This window comes from Bubalus bubalis, chromosome 2, assembly GCF_019923935.1.
Source record: "Bubalus bubalis isolate 160015118507 breed Murrah chromosome 2, NDDB_SH_1, whole genome shotgun sequence".
NCBI classification, from domain to species: domain Eukaryota; kingdom Metazoa; phylum Chordata; class Mammalia; order Artiodactyla; family Bovidae; genus Bubalus; species Bubalus bubalis.
The window spans coordinates 167,929,210-167,947,186 of NC_059158.1; the positions used below are offsets into that span (position 1 = coordinate 167,929,210).

At 36.6% G+C, this 17,977-nt stretch overlaps 1 protein-coding gene across 8 annotated transcripts in view; it reads left to right on the forward strand.

Moving 5' to 3' along the window:
- AGFG1 (ArfGAP with FG repeats 1) overlaps positions 1–17,977 on the forward strand; it is a 75,115-nt gene that overhangs the window by 21,382 nt on the left and 35,756 nt on the right. For all 8 annotated transcript variants that reach the window (XM_044937918.2, XM_044937916.2, XM_044937919.2 and 5 more), the window contains exon 2: positions 2,861–2,954. In XM_044937918.2, coding sequence (XP_044793853.1) covers positions 2,861–2,954 — 94 coding nt within the window. The remainder of the gene's footprint in view (positions 1–2,860; positions 2,955–17,977) is intronic.

Sequence of the window (17,977 nt, forward strand, 5' to 3'; positions counted from 1 at the left end):
CTACCACCAAAAAAAGATGTCCTTTTCATCATATGGACTGGAATGCAAAAAGTAGGAAGTCAAGAGATACCTGGAATAACAGGCAAGTTCGGCCTTGGAGTACAAAATGAAGCAGGGCAAAGGCTAGCAGAGTTTTGCCACGAGAACTCACTGGTCATAGCAAATCCCTCTTCCAACAACACAAGAGATGACTCTACCCATGGCCATCACCAGATGGTCAATACCAAAATCAGATTGAGTATATTCTTTGTAGCCGAAGATGGAGAAGCTCTATACAGTCAGCAAAAACGACTGGGAGCTGACTGTGGCTCATGTCATGAACCCCTTATTGCTGAATTCAGACTTAAATTGAAGAAAGTGGGGAAAACCACTAGACCATTCAGGTATGACCTAAATGAAATCTCTTACAGTGTAAGTGACAAATAGTTTCAAGGGATTAGATCTGATAGAGTGCCTGAAGAATTATGAACTGAGGTTCCTGACATTGTACAGAAGGCGGTGATTAAGACCATCCTCAAGAATGGAGAAGGCAATGGCACCCCACTCCAGTACTCTTGCCTGGAAAATCCCATGGACAGAGGAGCCTGGTAGGCTGCAGTCCATGGGGTTGCCAAGAGTCGGACATGACTGAGCGACTTCACTTTGACTTTTCACTTTCATGCGTTGGAGGAGGAAATGGCAGCCCACTCCAGTGTTCTTGCCTAGAGAATCCCATGGACAGAGGAGCCTGGTGGGCTGCCGTCTATGGGGTCGCACAGAGTCGGACACGACTGAAGCGACTTAGCAGCAGCAGCAGCAGCAAGAAAACAAAGTGCACAAAAGGCAAAATGGTTGTCTGAGGAGGCCTTACAAATAGCTGAGAAAAGAAGAGAAGCTAAAGGCAGAGAAGAGGAAAGATACACCGTTGTGAAAGCAGAGTTCCAAAGACTAGCAAGGAGAGATAGGAAAGCCTTCCTCAGTGATCAATGAAAAGAAATAGAGGAAAACACATGCGAAGATGGACACAATAAAGGACAGAAACTGTATGGACCTAACAGAAGCAGAAGATATTTAAGAAGAGATGGCAAGACTCCAAAGAAGAGCTATACAAAAAGAAGATCTTAATGACCCAGTTAACCATGTTGGTGTGATCACTCACCTTGATCCAGACATCCTGGAGTAGGAAGTCAAGTGGGCCTTTGGAGGAATCACTATGAACAAAGCTGTTTCCCCATCTATTTGCCAGAAGTGGTGGGACCAGATGCTGTGATATTAGTTTTCTGAATGTTGAGTTTAAGCCAACTTTTTCACTCTCCTCTTTCACTTTCATCAAGAGGCTCTTTAGTTCTTCTTTACTTTCTGCCATAAGGGTGGTGTCATCTGCATATCTGAGGTTATTGATATTTCTCCCAGCAATCTTGATTCCAGCTTGTGCTTTCTCCAGCCCAGAGTTTCTCATGATGTACTCTACAAACACGTTAAATAAGCAGGGTGATAATATACAGCCTCAAAGTTTTACTAGGATGAAATGGCTGTGTTTCAATTTCTTACTGTGCAATCTTCATTTCTGTATTTCATGACTTACCAAGAGCTGAAAGAAAAATAATTTATTAGTTTAAAACTTAAAGCAAAACAACAAAACCCAACTGTTGTTTCTCCACCTTGAAATGTGAAGCAGATAATGTGCAACTTGATTTAATTCAAAGTGTGAGCTGAAATATGTGCCATCTATGTCTGACAGAAGGGAGAGAAAGAAGCAGCAGTGTATAACAATTGAGCTTCTGTTAATTCTGAATTATTATGTTAACATAAAATATTTTGTATTTCTAGAACATTACGTACCATATTTAATTATTCAGAAATGTTTTATAGAATATTTTTGAAAGTTTGTTACTTTGCATCATTGTTAACTCTCATTTAATTATCATGGTTGATTTCAAAATGAGTATGGCAAATTCTATAAAACGATTGATCTGCCCTAGAACCTGTATTTCAGATGAAGTCTTCGTCAGAGGATATGACTCCAAACTGATTAGATGAAACTGCATGGATAACTTGTTACTTTGCATAGATTATTTAACTCCTCATTCTTGTGGGTCGAGTAGGCCACTGTGTGGTAGTTGGATGGAACACAGTGGTTCTTAGTCTCTCTGAGTGCATCTCTATTTAGTTTTTCATGTGTGTGAAAAAATATAAAAGTCCTCTTAAGGCCACATATACAGAAAAGATTTCAAAGTGGTGAAGGACCTTAAGAGTATTCATATATATTCAGGTATTTCTTGAATCCCGTCATATCCCTTTATTTCTTCTTGAACACTTAGGACCTCCTGAGATGGTTGAAGATGTTCTTCATTATCAACCCTTATTTGAATTGATGGAGAGATGGAACTTTTTCTTATCCATCAATACCTTCAAGGTTCCTTGGATTAGTTTTCAGTTTCCTAAGTCTGTCTTAAAGATGGTAGCTATTTAATTTGAGTATTTGTATATTTCCATACCTGACATATCATCATCACTTTCTTAGAAAATATGAAAATATTTAAATAATAACTTTCTTTACCATTGAGCCTATTATATATATATAAATTATTCTCCTTCCATCAGACTTAGACTAAAGGAGGATTTGTGTTCCCAGTAAACTAAGGTATTACAGGTACTGTATATTTCTAACTGATTAGTTGAATTTATCTTTAAATAAATTAGTGTCGGTCTGAACAGAATCACCCTGATATATCTATTGTGTGTGTAGTTTAAAATATTTTTTAATTTAGCTTATAGCATAAAACAGTTCTAAGTTTAAATGTGCGAATTAAAATGTTTTTCATTGACATAATTTTTGAAATACTATAGTTTGTAATGGTATTTTTTTTTTATCTTTTAGACGAGGGTTAAATCCACCACACAGGGTGAAATCCATCTCCATGACAACATTCACACAACAGGAAATTGAATTCCTTCAAAAACATGGAAATGAAGTAAGTGTTTTAGTCCTTTTTAAAAAATTTGAGTTGTTTAGAATGATAAGAAATTTTCACTGTCTAAAAAAGGTATTTTTGTATTCTGTATTTAGGTGTTTCAGAATATACTCATCTAGCAACGTATTTGGAATTAATGTCTACTACATAAATACTTTACCTAAACCTGAGATGAAACCTGTATTTAAGCTTTGTCAGTATTGAATGTAAAAGGCATTTTTAGAGGACATCTAGTATTGGAGTAACTTAGTTATGGCTTTAAATGACAAAAAGAGGGAGAAAGAGAATTAACATTGTGGTACTGTAGTAAACTTTTGTTAGGCTGTTGTATGATCGGCTTTCATTTGATGGTCCCCTCCTTCCTTTTTACATTTTTAACTTTAGATGTATATGTGATGCTTAATGTTGAGCTGCTTCCCCGGTAGCTCAGCTGGTAAAGAATCTACCTGCAGTGCAGGAGACCCCGGTTCAATTCCTGGGTTGGGAAGATGCCCTGGAGGAGGGCATGGCAACCTACTCCAGTGTTCTTACCTGGAGAATCCCTGTGGACAGAGGAGCCTGGCAGGCTACAGTCCTTGGGGTCACAAAGAGTTGGACACAACTGAGTGAATAAACACACAGCACAACAGTGTTAAGTAGGTGCTCAGTAGGGAGGAGATTAGTAGTTCTCAGTGGGCAGTCTAGCAGCATGAGGAACCCAACAGAGTCAAGATTTGTAGGGGAGCCTTTTCTTTCTACTCTGCTTTAATGGGCTTCCAGGAATTCCGTTCTCTTTGCTTGCTTGCTTGTTTTAGTTCCATGTTTTGCTATTATTAAGAGTGGTGGTCTGCTATTTGAAACAAATACAAAAAACTGTAAAATTAACAGAAAACCAGCATGTTTTATAATCTTGGGGCATGGATGAACCGGTCAACCCAATTGATTAGTAATTGCCATTATTTAATAAGACAGTTTAATCACTTCCTAGAAAGGAAGTACTTTAGTTGTACTACAGTGGTTGCATTTTTTTTTTTTTGCATGTTTTTGATAATAGAAAAGAAGTCTTCAGATTTTATTAGTTTCAGTCTTCTTTTTCACCTCAGAAGATGTATGCAAGCATTTTGTATGTGACTTCTTTTTATGTCTTAAACTTGCTTTCCAACTTTTGATGCATGTGTGTATTTGGTTCTAAAGTAGTAAAGATTATGAAATATGTTTTAATACATGATTTAGAGAAGTAAGCACACATTTTTAAGTTCCCAAATTTTGCCAATAAAAAATTATCATGAGTAATCAAGTTCTATATTACAGGAAAATCTGAAGCAAGATGAAAAGGCAGAGGTGTATAATGACAGTAAGTGTAGAAATGTATTTCGATTAAAAGACAATTTGAACAGTTTGTATAAAGTTTGAGATTAGCCTACCAGTGCAAATTTTAAATTATTTTCTTAGAATTTTGGAAATTTTGGACATCAGAATGGAGTCAGAAATGAAAGAATATCATCTATTCTTATGTTAAAAATCTAATAGATAAAATTATAGTAGTAGAACTGTAAAAGTAACAAACAATCCATTGGAGAAGTAAGTAAAAAAAAATTCAAACCTCTCAGTAGATAAGATTTGGTGGAAATTGGTCCCAAAATACTACGATTGAAGGACCCCTTTTAAAAACATTTTTCCTGAAATTGTGGTGAGTACACTTAACATGAGATTTACTCTCAAAATATTTTTAAGTGTAAAATGTGGTATTGTTAGCTATAGGCAAAGTGTTAGGAACTTACTCTTGCATAACTGAACTTCGTAGCCAGTGAATAGCAACCACCATTCTATTTTCTGCTGCAGTGGGTTTGACTGTTTTAGGTATCTCATCTTAAGGGGAATCATACAGTATTTGCTGTTTGCTGTTCTGTGACTGGCTTATTTCACTTGGCATAATGTTCACAAGGTTCATCCATGTTGCATATGATAGGATTTCTGAAAAAATAGTTTTTATGACTGTAATATCAAGATAAATTTAGAATATATGAAAGGAAATCTTAGACAACTCTTTATATCAAATACTGGAAACAGAATACAAGCAATAGAGATGACTGGAATGGATTTATGAATTTTAAATTCTAAAAAGAGTCATGCAAATTAATAGTCCATTTAAAGCCCTCACTGTTACAGTCACTTGGCTAGTACTTGGATACAGTAGACTTAAAGCTCATGGTCTAGGTAGGAGATAGATACATAACAAATAATTGTAACACTGTTAGTAATTAATGATAAGAATAAGAATTTTCAGAAGTAATGTGCAAAGGAGAGGATTGGGAAGATTTCATAGAGGAGGCAAAATATTTGGGGTGTGACTAATTTTGAGGGTGACTAGGACTTAGGCTAACAGGAAAGAGTAAACAGTGCACGAAGAGAAATTTCCAACAGTTCTTACTGCTAGAAAGTTTACCAACTACCTAATTACTTGTTAAGGGAGACAAACATACTTTCTTGTGTCCCTAAAGATATCTTATACCCAAAATATTGGAGTAGGTATATTTAATTCTTTACACTATTAGCAGAATTTCCATTCTTAAAAGTTTTATGAGGTATGTAGAAGGTGAGGATTGATATTATGAAATGCAGGAAGATTGATACAGCTTGGTAAAAAATTATATAGACTTCAAGTACAAGTGCCTAATTATCAGTTTATCTTATACACTTAAATCTTAAGTATAAAATGCATAGAGAAAATTTGCAGATGTTTATTTTTTATTTCAAATTATGTTGCCATATTTGAACAGTGTGTTAAATCTCTCCATTGTCTGGAAAGGAACATACTCAGTCATACTTTGAACTTAAAAGATCAAAATGTATATTAACTGGCAGAAGTCTTGGGTTTTCTATCCCCATGAGAGAGTTTTAACATTCTTTGGGGCTTGTTGGTTGTCATTATTTGCATCAGGCAAGCACCATGGTTGCTGGATGACTCACAAGGTGTTGATTTTTTTTAAATCATCTTGTATTCCACATGCTTTGAATTTTCCTCCAGACATTTATATGTGGGAGAAACCTTTTTACAGTCAATCTGCATGTAGAACTTAAATCTGTTTTACATGCTTTCATTACAGTTGCGAACAACTTATTGTCAGAGAAAGTCATGCTGCCAAGTCTAGAATCAAGTGTGGGAGAGGACCACAAATTATAGGGCAGAGGGCTTGGACAGAGGAAGCCATTCATTGACACAATCAGTGCAGTGACTTAACGCATTTGTATATCTGGGAAAGATTTCACTTTTCATTCAGAACTTAAGAATCGTCCACTGTTTTTGGCACATCACATAATGCTTTCTTTTGTATCATATGTTATTAAAAAAAAATCTTCAGTGGTTTACTCCGTATGCCCTCTTTTATGGTATTGTGGGTCAATCAAAGGAATTTCACTATTGGGTTAACTTCTGATTATCAGACTTAATGGAAGGAAGACTGGGTACCAATGCTATATAGCTAACTCAGTAAAAGGAAAATGTAGGAATAGTTTTATTTTGAGCCATACATTTTTTTTTTTCCTAGTAATAAGTTAACCCTCCTAATTACATTTCAGGACTGAGTAAAAGGGTTACTGCCGATGTTTACAGGCATGCACTCTACATGTAGAAATAAAATTATGTGTTGATTGACAGTATTTGGTCATCTTTATGCTAGATTCAAAACATAACCCTCAAACCAGAAACTAAAGATTTAAAAAAAATCCTTCCAAAGTGGTAGACCCATAAGGTAAGTTGTGCTTTTCCCTAGTCAGTATTCACGATCATCTCATTCTTCATTCCTGAAGCAGAGATTTATTAATCATCTGTTGTTGTGTCTGGGATTGTCTTTGGGTACTAGGGGTACTGCCTATGATTCCTGCCCTCATGTAAAGTTTTCAGTCTAGTTGGGGAGAGAGAGAGACAATAAAAATCTTTTTATTCCCCCCAGTTCTATTTTTGGGTAAGAGTGAGAAAGGGCTTCAGTTTAGAATTGTAGATGCTTGGGATTATGGAGACAGTCTTTTTTTCAAGATGTTATACTTGTGGCTTAAATAGGCCTTATTTTATAAGACAGCACTTCAGGCCTTTTGGGTAGTTGAATTGCATCTTTGGGAAAGATTGGAGCTATTTTATAATCAGAAATAAGCACTGCCACAAAGAAAAGTATTCTGATATCTTAAAAACATTTTAAATTTCAAATTCACATGCTGTGACAATTTTGCTGGAATATTCAGGTATCCTTTTATAGTATTAGACTCAACCTATTATGATGTTAAACAGGACCTCCCAGCATCAGAGTCTTTTTTTCAGTTACGTTAATATTTAGGTTGAGTATTTAAACTCTTGGAGCATTTTAACTATATGCTGAGCCTAAATAATATTAGTAAAATTTGATAGTTATTTTAATAATGACATATTAAATGTCTTTATTGAGTGGCAGAGTTAAGTTACATCCTCATTACTCCAGGGTTTACAGTTACCTAACTGCCTGTGCAGAGGTTGGCACAGATAGTAGTAAATATTGTAGGTTTTATAGATCAACTGCTTATAGTATATTCTTGTTTGAAAAAAAAAGTTGCCCTTTAAACATACATAAACCAAATGATCGGGGCAGTACAAAAACAGGCCAGTGGCCCAATTTGATATGCAGGTGGTTGATTGAAGACTCTTAATCTATGAAATTCCAGTCCTCATTGTAAATCCTTTTATAACCTTGCTTCTTTTCCTAGTTAACTTTCTTCATTATCAATAGAAATGTTTAAACCCCAATGATTTCTGGTTTGTTTCTTATATATGCTGTTTATATCCCAGTTTTCTTGATATTTTGCTCAAGTTGTTCATTTGTCATTCATCTTTGTTCCAAGACCTATCGGTTTTTACCCTTCCATCATCTTTCAGGAGTATTTTAGCACACAGGGATGAAACTACCCCCTCATACTTTAAACTTTTTTAAAAATATATGTGACTATAAGATTTTACACAGGTTTTTTTTTTTTTTTATTGCTCTCATAGTTTCTTGTATATTGATCTTACTACCCTCAAAACATAATTCCATGGCATAATCTTAAATACTGTATCATTACATCTAGAGCCGTGAGTATGTATGTGTGTATTTTTGTGTGTGTGTTTGTATGTATTATTTAATTTTTATAAAAATTCCTGAGCTTTACTCCATTGGAGATTCTGACCCTAGGTGTGGGATATAGGAGTGTCTGCTTTTTCAGCCAGAAGCCCCATGTAATTCTGTTGCTGACCATCTTTTGAGAGAATCAGTATAATAACTGAAGGCTCCATTGAGTCTAGATTTAAAATAATCTGTAGTCAAGTTTCAGCACCACCAATTGATAAGCCTTGTTACTTGAGGGAACTGCTTTTCCCTGAGCTTCATTTTCTTTTGTACTCATGGGAAGTACCTGTCCTGCCTATTTCATGAGGTTGAGTTGAAGGTAGTATATGTGAAAACATTTTGAAAACCAATGTACTATGTAGATAAAAGATGTCAGTTGAAGTGCAAATACACTTTCTCATTGATTTCTAAACTCACAGTGGGTTGGGGGAGTACCTTGTAGAAAAATGATGTGCTTTGAACTGAATTCAGTTAGTTTAGTGTAGGCAGATTTTTGCAGAACTGTAGTCAATATGATGGTATTGATCAGTATGGAAAGCTAATTCAGTAATAATAGTAGCATTTCAAACAATTTTAGACTAAAAATATGGAATTATTTGGGAGAATGGCTTTCTAGTGAGATACTTGAGGTTTAAAACCATCCAGCTAAAATACTGAAACACATGCTATTATTTAATGTTATTTTTTTCAGTTTCTACATATTTGTGAAGAAACATTTTAAATCTAGCTTCTATTTTCAAAGAAAGGCGAGGTGTTAAGAATTTCTTAAAATTCTGAATCAAATCGGTAGTGACATAGTAATCTTTAAATAGTCATGGTGCATTCTTTGGTATTAGTTGTTGGCTTTCAGAGAAATATCTAATACTAATTAACAAAAAGAATGTAGGAAATGTTATATTTGTACGTACTGTAACGTGGATCTTCTTGAATGATTACTGAAAACCCATAGTGTACTGTAGAAGGAGATTGATGATAGTTTATGTAACTACTCTGAGCGTTTATTTCGCTTTTTATTGCCTTGGTATCCCAGGTCATATTATTTATTTGCTTCTGACTGCTTCACTCATTCTTGCTTCCTGTCATCTGTCTCCCAGCTTTTCTTGTTTATTTCTTTTTTGCCATAAATATGTTACTTAAAAAAAGAAAACAGATTTGTTTGAATCCAATTAAAAATATAAATTATTCCTTTTAAAAAAAAACTTTTTGTTATGGAGATTCCCATATAGCTACACAAGTAGACAAAATTATATAACAAACTCCTATTCTTTTTTTATTATGTGAAACAGGTCTGAGACGTACAAGTCCTCTATAAATTCATGAACTAGATGTTATCTTGGAAGAAAGACTTTAAAAAATATATAACTCCATACCATTTTCACATCCATAAAAATTAATGGTAGTCTAATTATCTAGGCTTCCCTTGTGGCTCAGCTGGTAAAGAATCCGTCTGCAACATGGGAGACCTGGGTTTGGTCCCTGGGTTGGGAAGATCCCCTGGAGAAGGGAAGGGTTACCCACTCCAGTATTCTGGCCTGGAGAATTCTACGGACTGTATAGTCCATGGGGTTACAAAGAGTCAGACACTATTGAGTAACTTTCACTTTAGCCAGTGTGCATATTTCCTTTTATTTCATAATTTTTATTTTTTCTCTTCCCTTAAGCGTATGTTTAAATAGAGGTGCAAGTAATGCTCACATGTTAATGAGTGGTTAATATGGGTTTTGAAACTCTGACAAAGTATTGGAGGCTAGATGGGTCAGAGTTGGGCTTGCATAATTCTGGCTGGAACCAGGCAGCTTCCTGGGACCTGTACCACTTGGTCTGTGGGATAGAGCCAGGTTTGTGCCAGGACAGTGGGAACCTCAGGCCAGGTGGTTACTCTGGGGCCGGATACCCTGTAACCACTGGCCCTGCCAGCTCAAGTCCCTGGAAAACATAGCAGTTGAGGTGAATTCTGAGCCTTGCAGTCACACTTGTAGTATACATTCCCCTGGTTCACATTGAGTTGTTGTCTTTCGTGTGAATCTTCCATTGCTCCAGCATCACCTGCTAACCAGACTCCTGAAAATTGATGTTGAATTCTTGCTGCAGAGCAGGGATGCTAGTTGGTTGCTAGGCATTCATCTTGGCAACAGAGGATGCCATCTGGATATGGGGTGCTGTATAAGCTGGTAAGAAGGATCTTAAACTCTGGGGCCATAGATTTTTGAGGAATTGGTGATGACATTGAAGATTTTTGGTTCTATTTTATGAAATTCAAGCCATCCTGTACAGGCAAGATCAGCTTTTGTAGAAGAAGCCAGAGGTCATGCCCAGTAGGAATTTAATGGAGCTTTAGGGTAATATCTTTCATCAGTGTTCTCATGGACCATGGACTTCACCAGTTCCCTAAGGATGATCTCATAATGGCCTGTGATGCTAGGATTTTTCCAAGCACGGGGGTGGCTCTGAGCCGTCATCTTCTGCAGAACCTGACCTGCATTGTGCTGCATAATGCAGCTTTTAAGTCTTACTGAGGGTGAGCTAAGTCTTCTGGCAGTGTGAGTGCAGCAACTGCTCTGTTTGGTGGGGGGCTGCTTGCCTATCTGCTACATTGTCTGTAGAACCCTCTCTCATGGGTGGTCATAGCAAGATCTTGTCCCTGGCAGAGGCTGCTTCAAGCCACAGCACAGTGGCAGTATTTGCCTGTCTTCTGCCCCACACCTCCCAATGTTTTATTATGAGAAATTCATAAAACTTAAAATTATGCAGATACATTGAACACTGCCATATTTGCACTAGCAAATATATCTGTGTCTCCATTTGTCCACCTGTCTTTAACATTTTTCTTGCATTTCACAGTAGGTTGTAAAATTAGTTCATATCACTCCTAAAATCTTTTGTATATTGTTAATTAAAATTCAGTAAGATTTTTTTGAGGTATAATTTACTACAGTGAATGTAAAAGTCTTACATGTAACTTTGAAAGAGTTTTGACTAATGTATACAGTTTGGTGACCCAGAGTCCTCTGAAGATATGAACATGACCATTATCCCCAAAGTTCCCCTGATATCTCTTCCTCTTCAGTCCCTCCCTTTTCCAGAGGCAACCACTGTTTTGATTTTTGTTCATACTCATATAATAAAATTAGAATGTGCTTTTTTTGTTCTACAAGTAACAAATACTGAAAAGGGTATGGAGAAAAGGGAACCCTCCTACACTGTTGGTGGAAATGTAAATTGGTGCAGTCACTTTGGAAAACTGTAGGAGGTCCTCAAAAAACTATAAGTAGAGTTGCCATATGATCCAGCAATTCCTCTCCTAGACACATATTCCGACAAAACTATAATTCAAAAAGATACAGCTCTCCTCTGCTCATAGCAGCACTATTCACAATAGTCAAGACATGGAAACAGCCCAAGTATCAATTGGTAGATGAATGGATAAAGAAGATTTGGTACATATACACAGTGGAATACTACTCCACCATAAAAAAGAAGGAAATAACGCCATTTGTAGCAACATGGATGGACCTAGAGATTATTGTACTAAGTGAAATAAATCGGAAAGGTTTATCATGGGATATCACTTACATGTAGAATCTAAAAAAAAATTGATACGAATGAACTTATTTATTTACAAACCAGAAACAGACTCACAGCCTTGGAAAACAAATTTATGGTTACCAAAGGGGAAAGGTGGTGGGGAGGGATAAATTAAGAATTTGAGATTTACATATATACACTACAATATTTAAAATAGATGATCAACAAAGACCTACTGATGGCCTTTTATTTATTTTTTTTTTGCCTTTTATTTTGAACATGGATCACACTCTTGTTTCTTTTGGGATATGTAGTGGTTTTGGATTATATGTAGACCATTGGAAGTGTTGGTTGTAGAGCCTCTGGATTCTGTTTTGTTTGTCCAGAAAGTATTGGTTTGTTTGTTAGTTTTGTTCACATTTTGCTTTAGCAAACTCTGCCTTCTCCTGGTGGGAGCCAGTTGAAATCTCGGCTCAGTTCTTTCAGTCCTTAATTGAACTGCTTTGAATCATTCCTGAGGTTGCCAAGGTCAAGGGTGAGCCAGAGTTTCGGGTAACGTCATTATGCAAATCTTGTAGCTCTTGTCTTTTTGGACATACCCCCACTTTCTGGATGCTGTGGTTGTGAACTCTGTCTTTAAGCTTTAAGGTTTGGGGATTTCTCCTTGAGTTTTGACAGCTCTGCTGGCAGAGGCCTGCTTTCAATGATGATCCTTAAAAAAGGCAAATACCTTGAGCTGTTTCTTCCAGGTGTTGAGTCCTCTCCAGATTCTGTTTGCTTGTGGTTGTTTTCTAATATCTTTTGATAAATTTTATAATGTTTGCTGAATTGATAGTTGTTAATTTCTGGGAGGTTTTTTTTTTTTTATTTGTATGAGCTACTCTGACGTTATTGGAAGTGGAATCTGCTCCGCTTGTCTTTTAAGTCGTCTTCATTCTGTAGGAGTCCCTTTCTGTTTTGCACTCCTGTTCTTCTCTCCCCCGCCTTCTCCTCCCCTGTCAGCTCAATAGTTTGTTCAGTAGTTTCCCACTGTCAGGATTTTGCTGATTCCATCCATGAAGTGTCAGTGTTCCTCTGTCATCTTGGTTACCTGTAAATAGATAGTCAGATCTAGTAGATTCCTAAGATTTACATTTAACTGAGGGAAGGGAGAAGACTCGGTGTCTCATAGGTTGGGTGTTGTGTTCCTTTGTAGAGACACTTTTGTGTTGGTGTGTATGTTGGGGTGGGGTGGCTAATACTCTGTCAATATCCATTTAGTAGGAATGGTAAAATGGTGATAACTTAGTCTAGGATCCTGTGAGAGGGGAATCCTTGAGACCTTTACAGGGTTTCTATAAGGTCAAGATTTTTTAAATAATAATTCTCAGACTTGATTTGTGGTGTTTACTCCCAGTCTCATGAATATACAGTGGAGTTTTCCAGAAGCTGCATAACATAAAAATGCAGCAGCTGATGAGAAACCAACTCTTCTGTTTAACCAGGTACTAATGAAATTTGTAAAAATGTATAGCAGTGCCACTCTTTTTATTTTTTAGAAAATCTAGCTATTTTTACAATTACAAGTTGGTTACATTAGCATACAGTAGTTTTATTGTTGTCAAAAGTATATTAATATTGCGACAGAGGACAAGATGGTTGGATGGCATCACTGACTCAACGGACATGAGTTTGAGCAAGCTCTGGGAGGTGGTGAAGGACTGGAAAGCTTGACATGCTGCTGTCCATAGGGTCACGGAGGCAGACACAACTGAGTGTCTGAAAAACAATATTGCCTAAGACATGGGGTTAGTATAGCACAACTGCTAATGGGTGTGGGGTTTCCTCCGGTGATGTTAATTAAATATTCTAAAATTTGGGTGTGATAGTGTCACAACTCTTGTGAATATACTAAAAACGTTAAATGGTACAAATAGGTGAATTATATGGTATCTCAGTAAAGCTTTTGAGGAGTCAAAATAAATACATTAAAACTATCTCTTATAAATATCAGTAGATACAGTGCACATAAATAAAGCCATTTGTGGTCCTCAGTATTCGCTTACTTGTGCTTAGTCGCTCAGTCATGTCCGACTTTTTGCTATTCCATGGATTGTAGCCCACCAGGCTCCTCTGTCCATTTTGCAGGCAAGAATAGTGGAGTTCATTGCCGTTTCTTACTTCAGGGGATCTTTCTTACCCAGGGATCGAACCCCTGACTCCTATGTCTCCTTCATTGGCAGGCGAATTCTTTACCACTGCGCTACCTGGGAAGCCCTCTCAATATTTAGCTGTTTTCAAAATGAGTTAGTTCTGTAACATCTGTAACAATGAGTAGCTGGTATTTATGTGTGTGTGTGTATCACTGTGAAATTATTTATTTTGGTCAGTAGCAGTTATTCTTGATGTTCAGTTGTCCCCTTTGGACAGTTAGGTAATCTTTTTGGAAACCTATTTATAACTTATACTACTTCTGCAGATCCCATTTTTACTTAGGACTTTGAGTATTCCTTTTCCTCTTTTTATATTAACCTGTGAACCATCTATTTGCAAATATTCCAAGAAAACTAAATATTTCTTCTTCTCATGATTAATTTATGTAGAATATGGTACAAATCAAGCTTACTTCAGAGACTTGTTCTGCATTTGGCCCAGTTCATCTCTCTGTTCCTTTGCCAACAGCTACATTCCCAACCTTAGTCAGCTGCCTGGCAAATGCATGCCTTCAGTCACCAGGACAACCAGACAATAGAGTGTCCATCTAAATCAATTGCTATCATTGAGCCTTAGATGAAGCTGAACAATGGGTGAGTCGTGTTCATGCTGGAGTTAGCCCTCTGGTGCTGGTGCTGTCCCTAAACCATTGATAATCCGAGAACAGTTCTTACTTCGTAGGACAAGTGAATAAAACTTCTTAATCTTCAGTTCTAAATGAAATATCAGACTGTCTTGCCCATTCTACTCCCTTGCTTACCTCCGTGTTCTTGTTATATTTTAGGAATGTAAAAAATGTAAAACTTGCTCTGTAGAGAGAGAAACATAAACCTTTGGTAATTTTTCCTTCTTGGCAAACTTGCTTATCAGATTCATACTGTCCTAGGGAATAAGAACGCTTTGCTTTTAAGAGCCTTCACAAATTAAGTTTAGAACAAATGGAACCAAAACGTTGGTGGGAATTTTTTTTTTTTTTTTACCTTTTTAAGAAATGATTCTAAAGTTTATTCAAAGATCAAAAAAGTAAAACTAGCAGGAAAGAATTTATGAAGCGAAGAGTAAATAGTATTGGCTCTAGTAGATACTAAATATAGCTCTGTTTATAGGAAGTAATTTGTAATATAAACTTGAAGTCATTAATTACCGCAATCTGAAACTAGTGCAAGGCATGGTAGACTAGACCTGTAAATATAGTAAATATGTATATGAAGTTATTACAAAATTCAGTCTTGTGTGAAAGGAGTTGGTTATTCAGTTAATGTAGAGTCAGTTAAAATGTTAACTGACATGGTATGCCAAAATAAATTTCAGAAAAATTTTAGTTAAGCCATAAAGAAAGCCATAAAAATAAAAATAGTAGTCTCAGAGTATTTCCCGACAAGATATTCATTAAAGGGAAAAATAGCGACTTTACTATGGAAAAATCTAGGCTATATCTTTTTTTTTTTTTTGGTTTTGCAGTTGTTTTTTGGCCACACCGTGTGGCACGTGGAATCTTAGTTCCCTGAGCAGAGATGGACTCTACACTCCCTGCAGTGGAAGTGCAGTCTTAATCACTGGACCACCAGGGAAGACCCATGGCCTGTATCATTTTAACCAAGTGATTAAAGTTAGCATCACCAGGAATGGGACAAATCATGTACTTTTTAATATGACGTGCTGGGAAGGAAACAACATCACTGATGTGGTATTCCTTCCCAAAATGCATAACATAAATTTAATTATGAGGAAACCTAAATTTAGAAACATAAAATAACTGGCTTATACTGTTCAGAGATGTCAAGGTCATTAAAGACAAAAACAGGCTAAGAAACTGTTCCTGATTAAAGGAGACTAACGAAACAAGACAGTTACGGATACTGTACTGGGAGAACTTTTCCCATTTGCTATTAACGAATACTATTATGGTAATTGGTTAGTCTTTGGATTAGATAATATTATGAAGTGTTAGTTTCCTGATTTTGATAATTGTGTTATGGTTATATAAAAGAATGTCCTTTTTTTAGGAGATACACATTTAGAGGTAAAAGGTTTACTTCTATAATTTAACTGGTTCCAAAAATTTTTTCGGAGAGAGGAATGATAAAGCAGATGTTAGACTGTGGGTAAAGAGCATTTATGGGATTTCTTTCCAGCACAATTGCAACTTCTCTGTAAAACAGATTATTTTATAACTAATAAACTAAATGATAGTGTTTAAGGATGTATACACTTGTAGGTAACATCAAAAAACAAAAGCAGTTATTACTGTAAAATTAATAAAAAATAGCTGACTACATATTTTAACATTTAAACGTATGAGGAATTTATAGACTAAAAGCAATGGAAGAAATCACAAAAGTAAAATTGATAAATTTAGCTAGCTAAAACATGGAAACTTTTAAAGACATATAAAAAAAGACAGGTGACTGTTTTGTTACACATACAGGGTAAGTTACATATGTCATCTTAGTTTGATAAAATAGGGCAGTTGATAGTCTTTCTCCAGACTACTTTCCTTGGCTAATATAATGAATCTTACATTTATAAAGCTGTTTATAGTTTACAAATTACATTTATGAATAAACTTGGGTTTAGAAGGTAGGGGCTGCTTACCAAGCTCATACTCCCCTTACTGAAGTAAGAAATGGGGGAAGGCTCCCTCTGCTGGGAAAGCCACAAAACACACAACTGATTGGATGCCTAATCCTAGGGACTAGGGACTAATCAGATCCTCTCTCTTTTATGAAATTGAATTAAGGTTCACAGAGGCTGGACTGGAAAGATAAGTCACTTAACCAAAAAGGCAGTATGTATTTGGGCCATGTGCAATGTTAATAAGGAAACAGAAAAAAAAAAATTGTGCTGAGATTAAACATGAGCAGGGAAGAGACATATGTGTGTAAACTATGTATTTGCAGGGAGTGGGAGCATGGAGAAGGGCTTCAGTTCAGTTTAGTTGTTCAGTCGTGTCCGACTCTTTGCAGCCCCATGGACTGCAGCACGCCAGGCCTCCCGGTCCATCACCAACTCCTAGAGTCCACCCAAACCCATGTCCATTGAGTCAGTGATGCCATCCAATCATCTCATCCTGTGTTGTCCCCTTCCCCACTGCCCTCAATCTTTCCCAGTATCAGGGTCTTTTCAAATGAGTCAGCTCTTCGTATCAGGTGGCCAAAGTATTGGAGTTTCAGCATCAACATCAGTCCTTCCAATGAACACCCAGGACTGATCTCCTTTAGGATGGACTGGTTGGATCTTCTTGCAGTCCAAGGGATTCTCAAGAGTCTTCTCCAACAGCACAGTTCAGAAGCATCAATTCTTCGGTGCTCAGCTTTCTTTACAGTCCAACTCTCACATCCATACATGACTATTGGAAAAACCATAGACTTGACTAGATGGACCTTTGTTGTCTGCTTTTTAATATGCTGTCTAGGTTGGTCATAACTTTCCTTCCCAGGAGTAAGCATCTTTTAATTTCATAGCTGCAGTCACCATCTGCAGTGATTTTTGGAGCCCCCCAAAATAAAATCTGACACTGTTTCCACTCTTTCCCCATCTATTTGCCATGAAGTGATGGGACCAGATGCCATGATCTTAGTTTTCTGAATGTTGAGTTTTAAGTCAACTTTTTCACTCTCCTTAGGAAATAGGTAATCAGACTGCCTAGGCCCCGGATGACTTCCTGTTTGCAGCCCAGGTTCCCATAAAGTTTTTAAGAGCTACTGTTCACTTTGAGTAAACTTGTTTTATCTGATCAAATGTGGATGAGTTGTGATTCTTTGCAGCCTACCTGGAATGTGGTTCTGACATTTGAAACATTAAATGAAACAGGGCATGGAGTGTGCTGTGAGGTTTGTACGCTGACTTACTTACTTAGTCTCCACTGTAGGTGTCTGAAGTAGAGCTCTTGGTCTCCTTCACAACCCACAGACGCTTGGAATTAAGTTTTATTGGTCTTTCTACTTCATTTGATTTCTCTTTGGTGTCCTAGTATTTGTTTCTTTTTTCTATTTCTTTGTGATTATCAGTTATTTTGAGAATAAGTGTGAAATACCCATTAATCTCTCTCTGTTATTCTCAAGTGAGTGGGTGTATATAATAAATTGGCCCTTAGATAGTCCTCACTCTTGGAAAGTTCTTCCTCCAGGGAAAGACTTCTTTCATTTTATTTTCATCCCTGTTATTCCCCATGTACATTAACTCATACCTCAA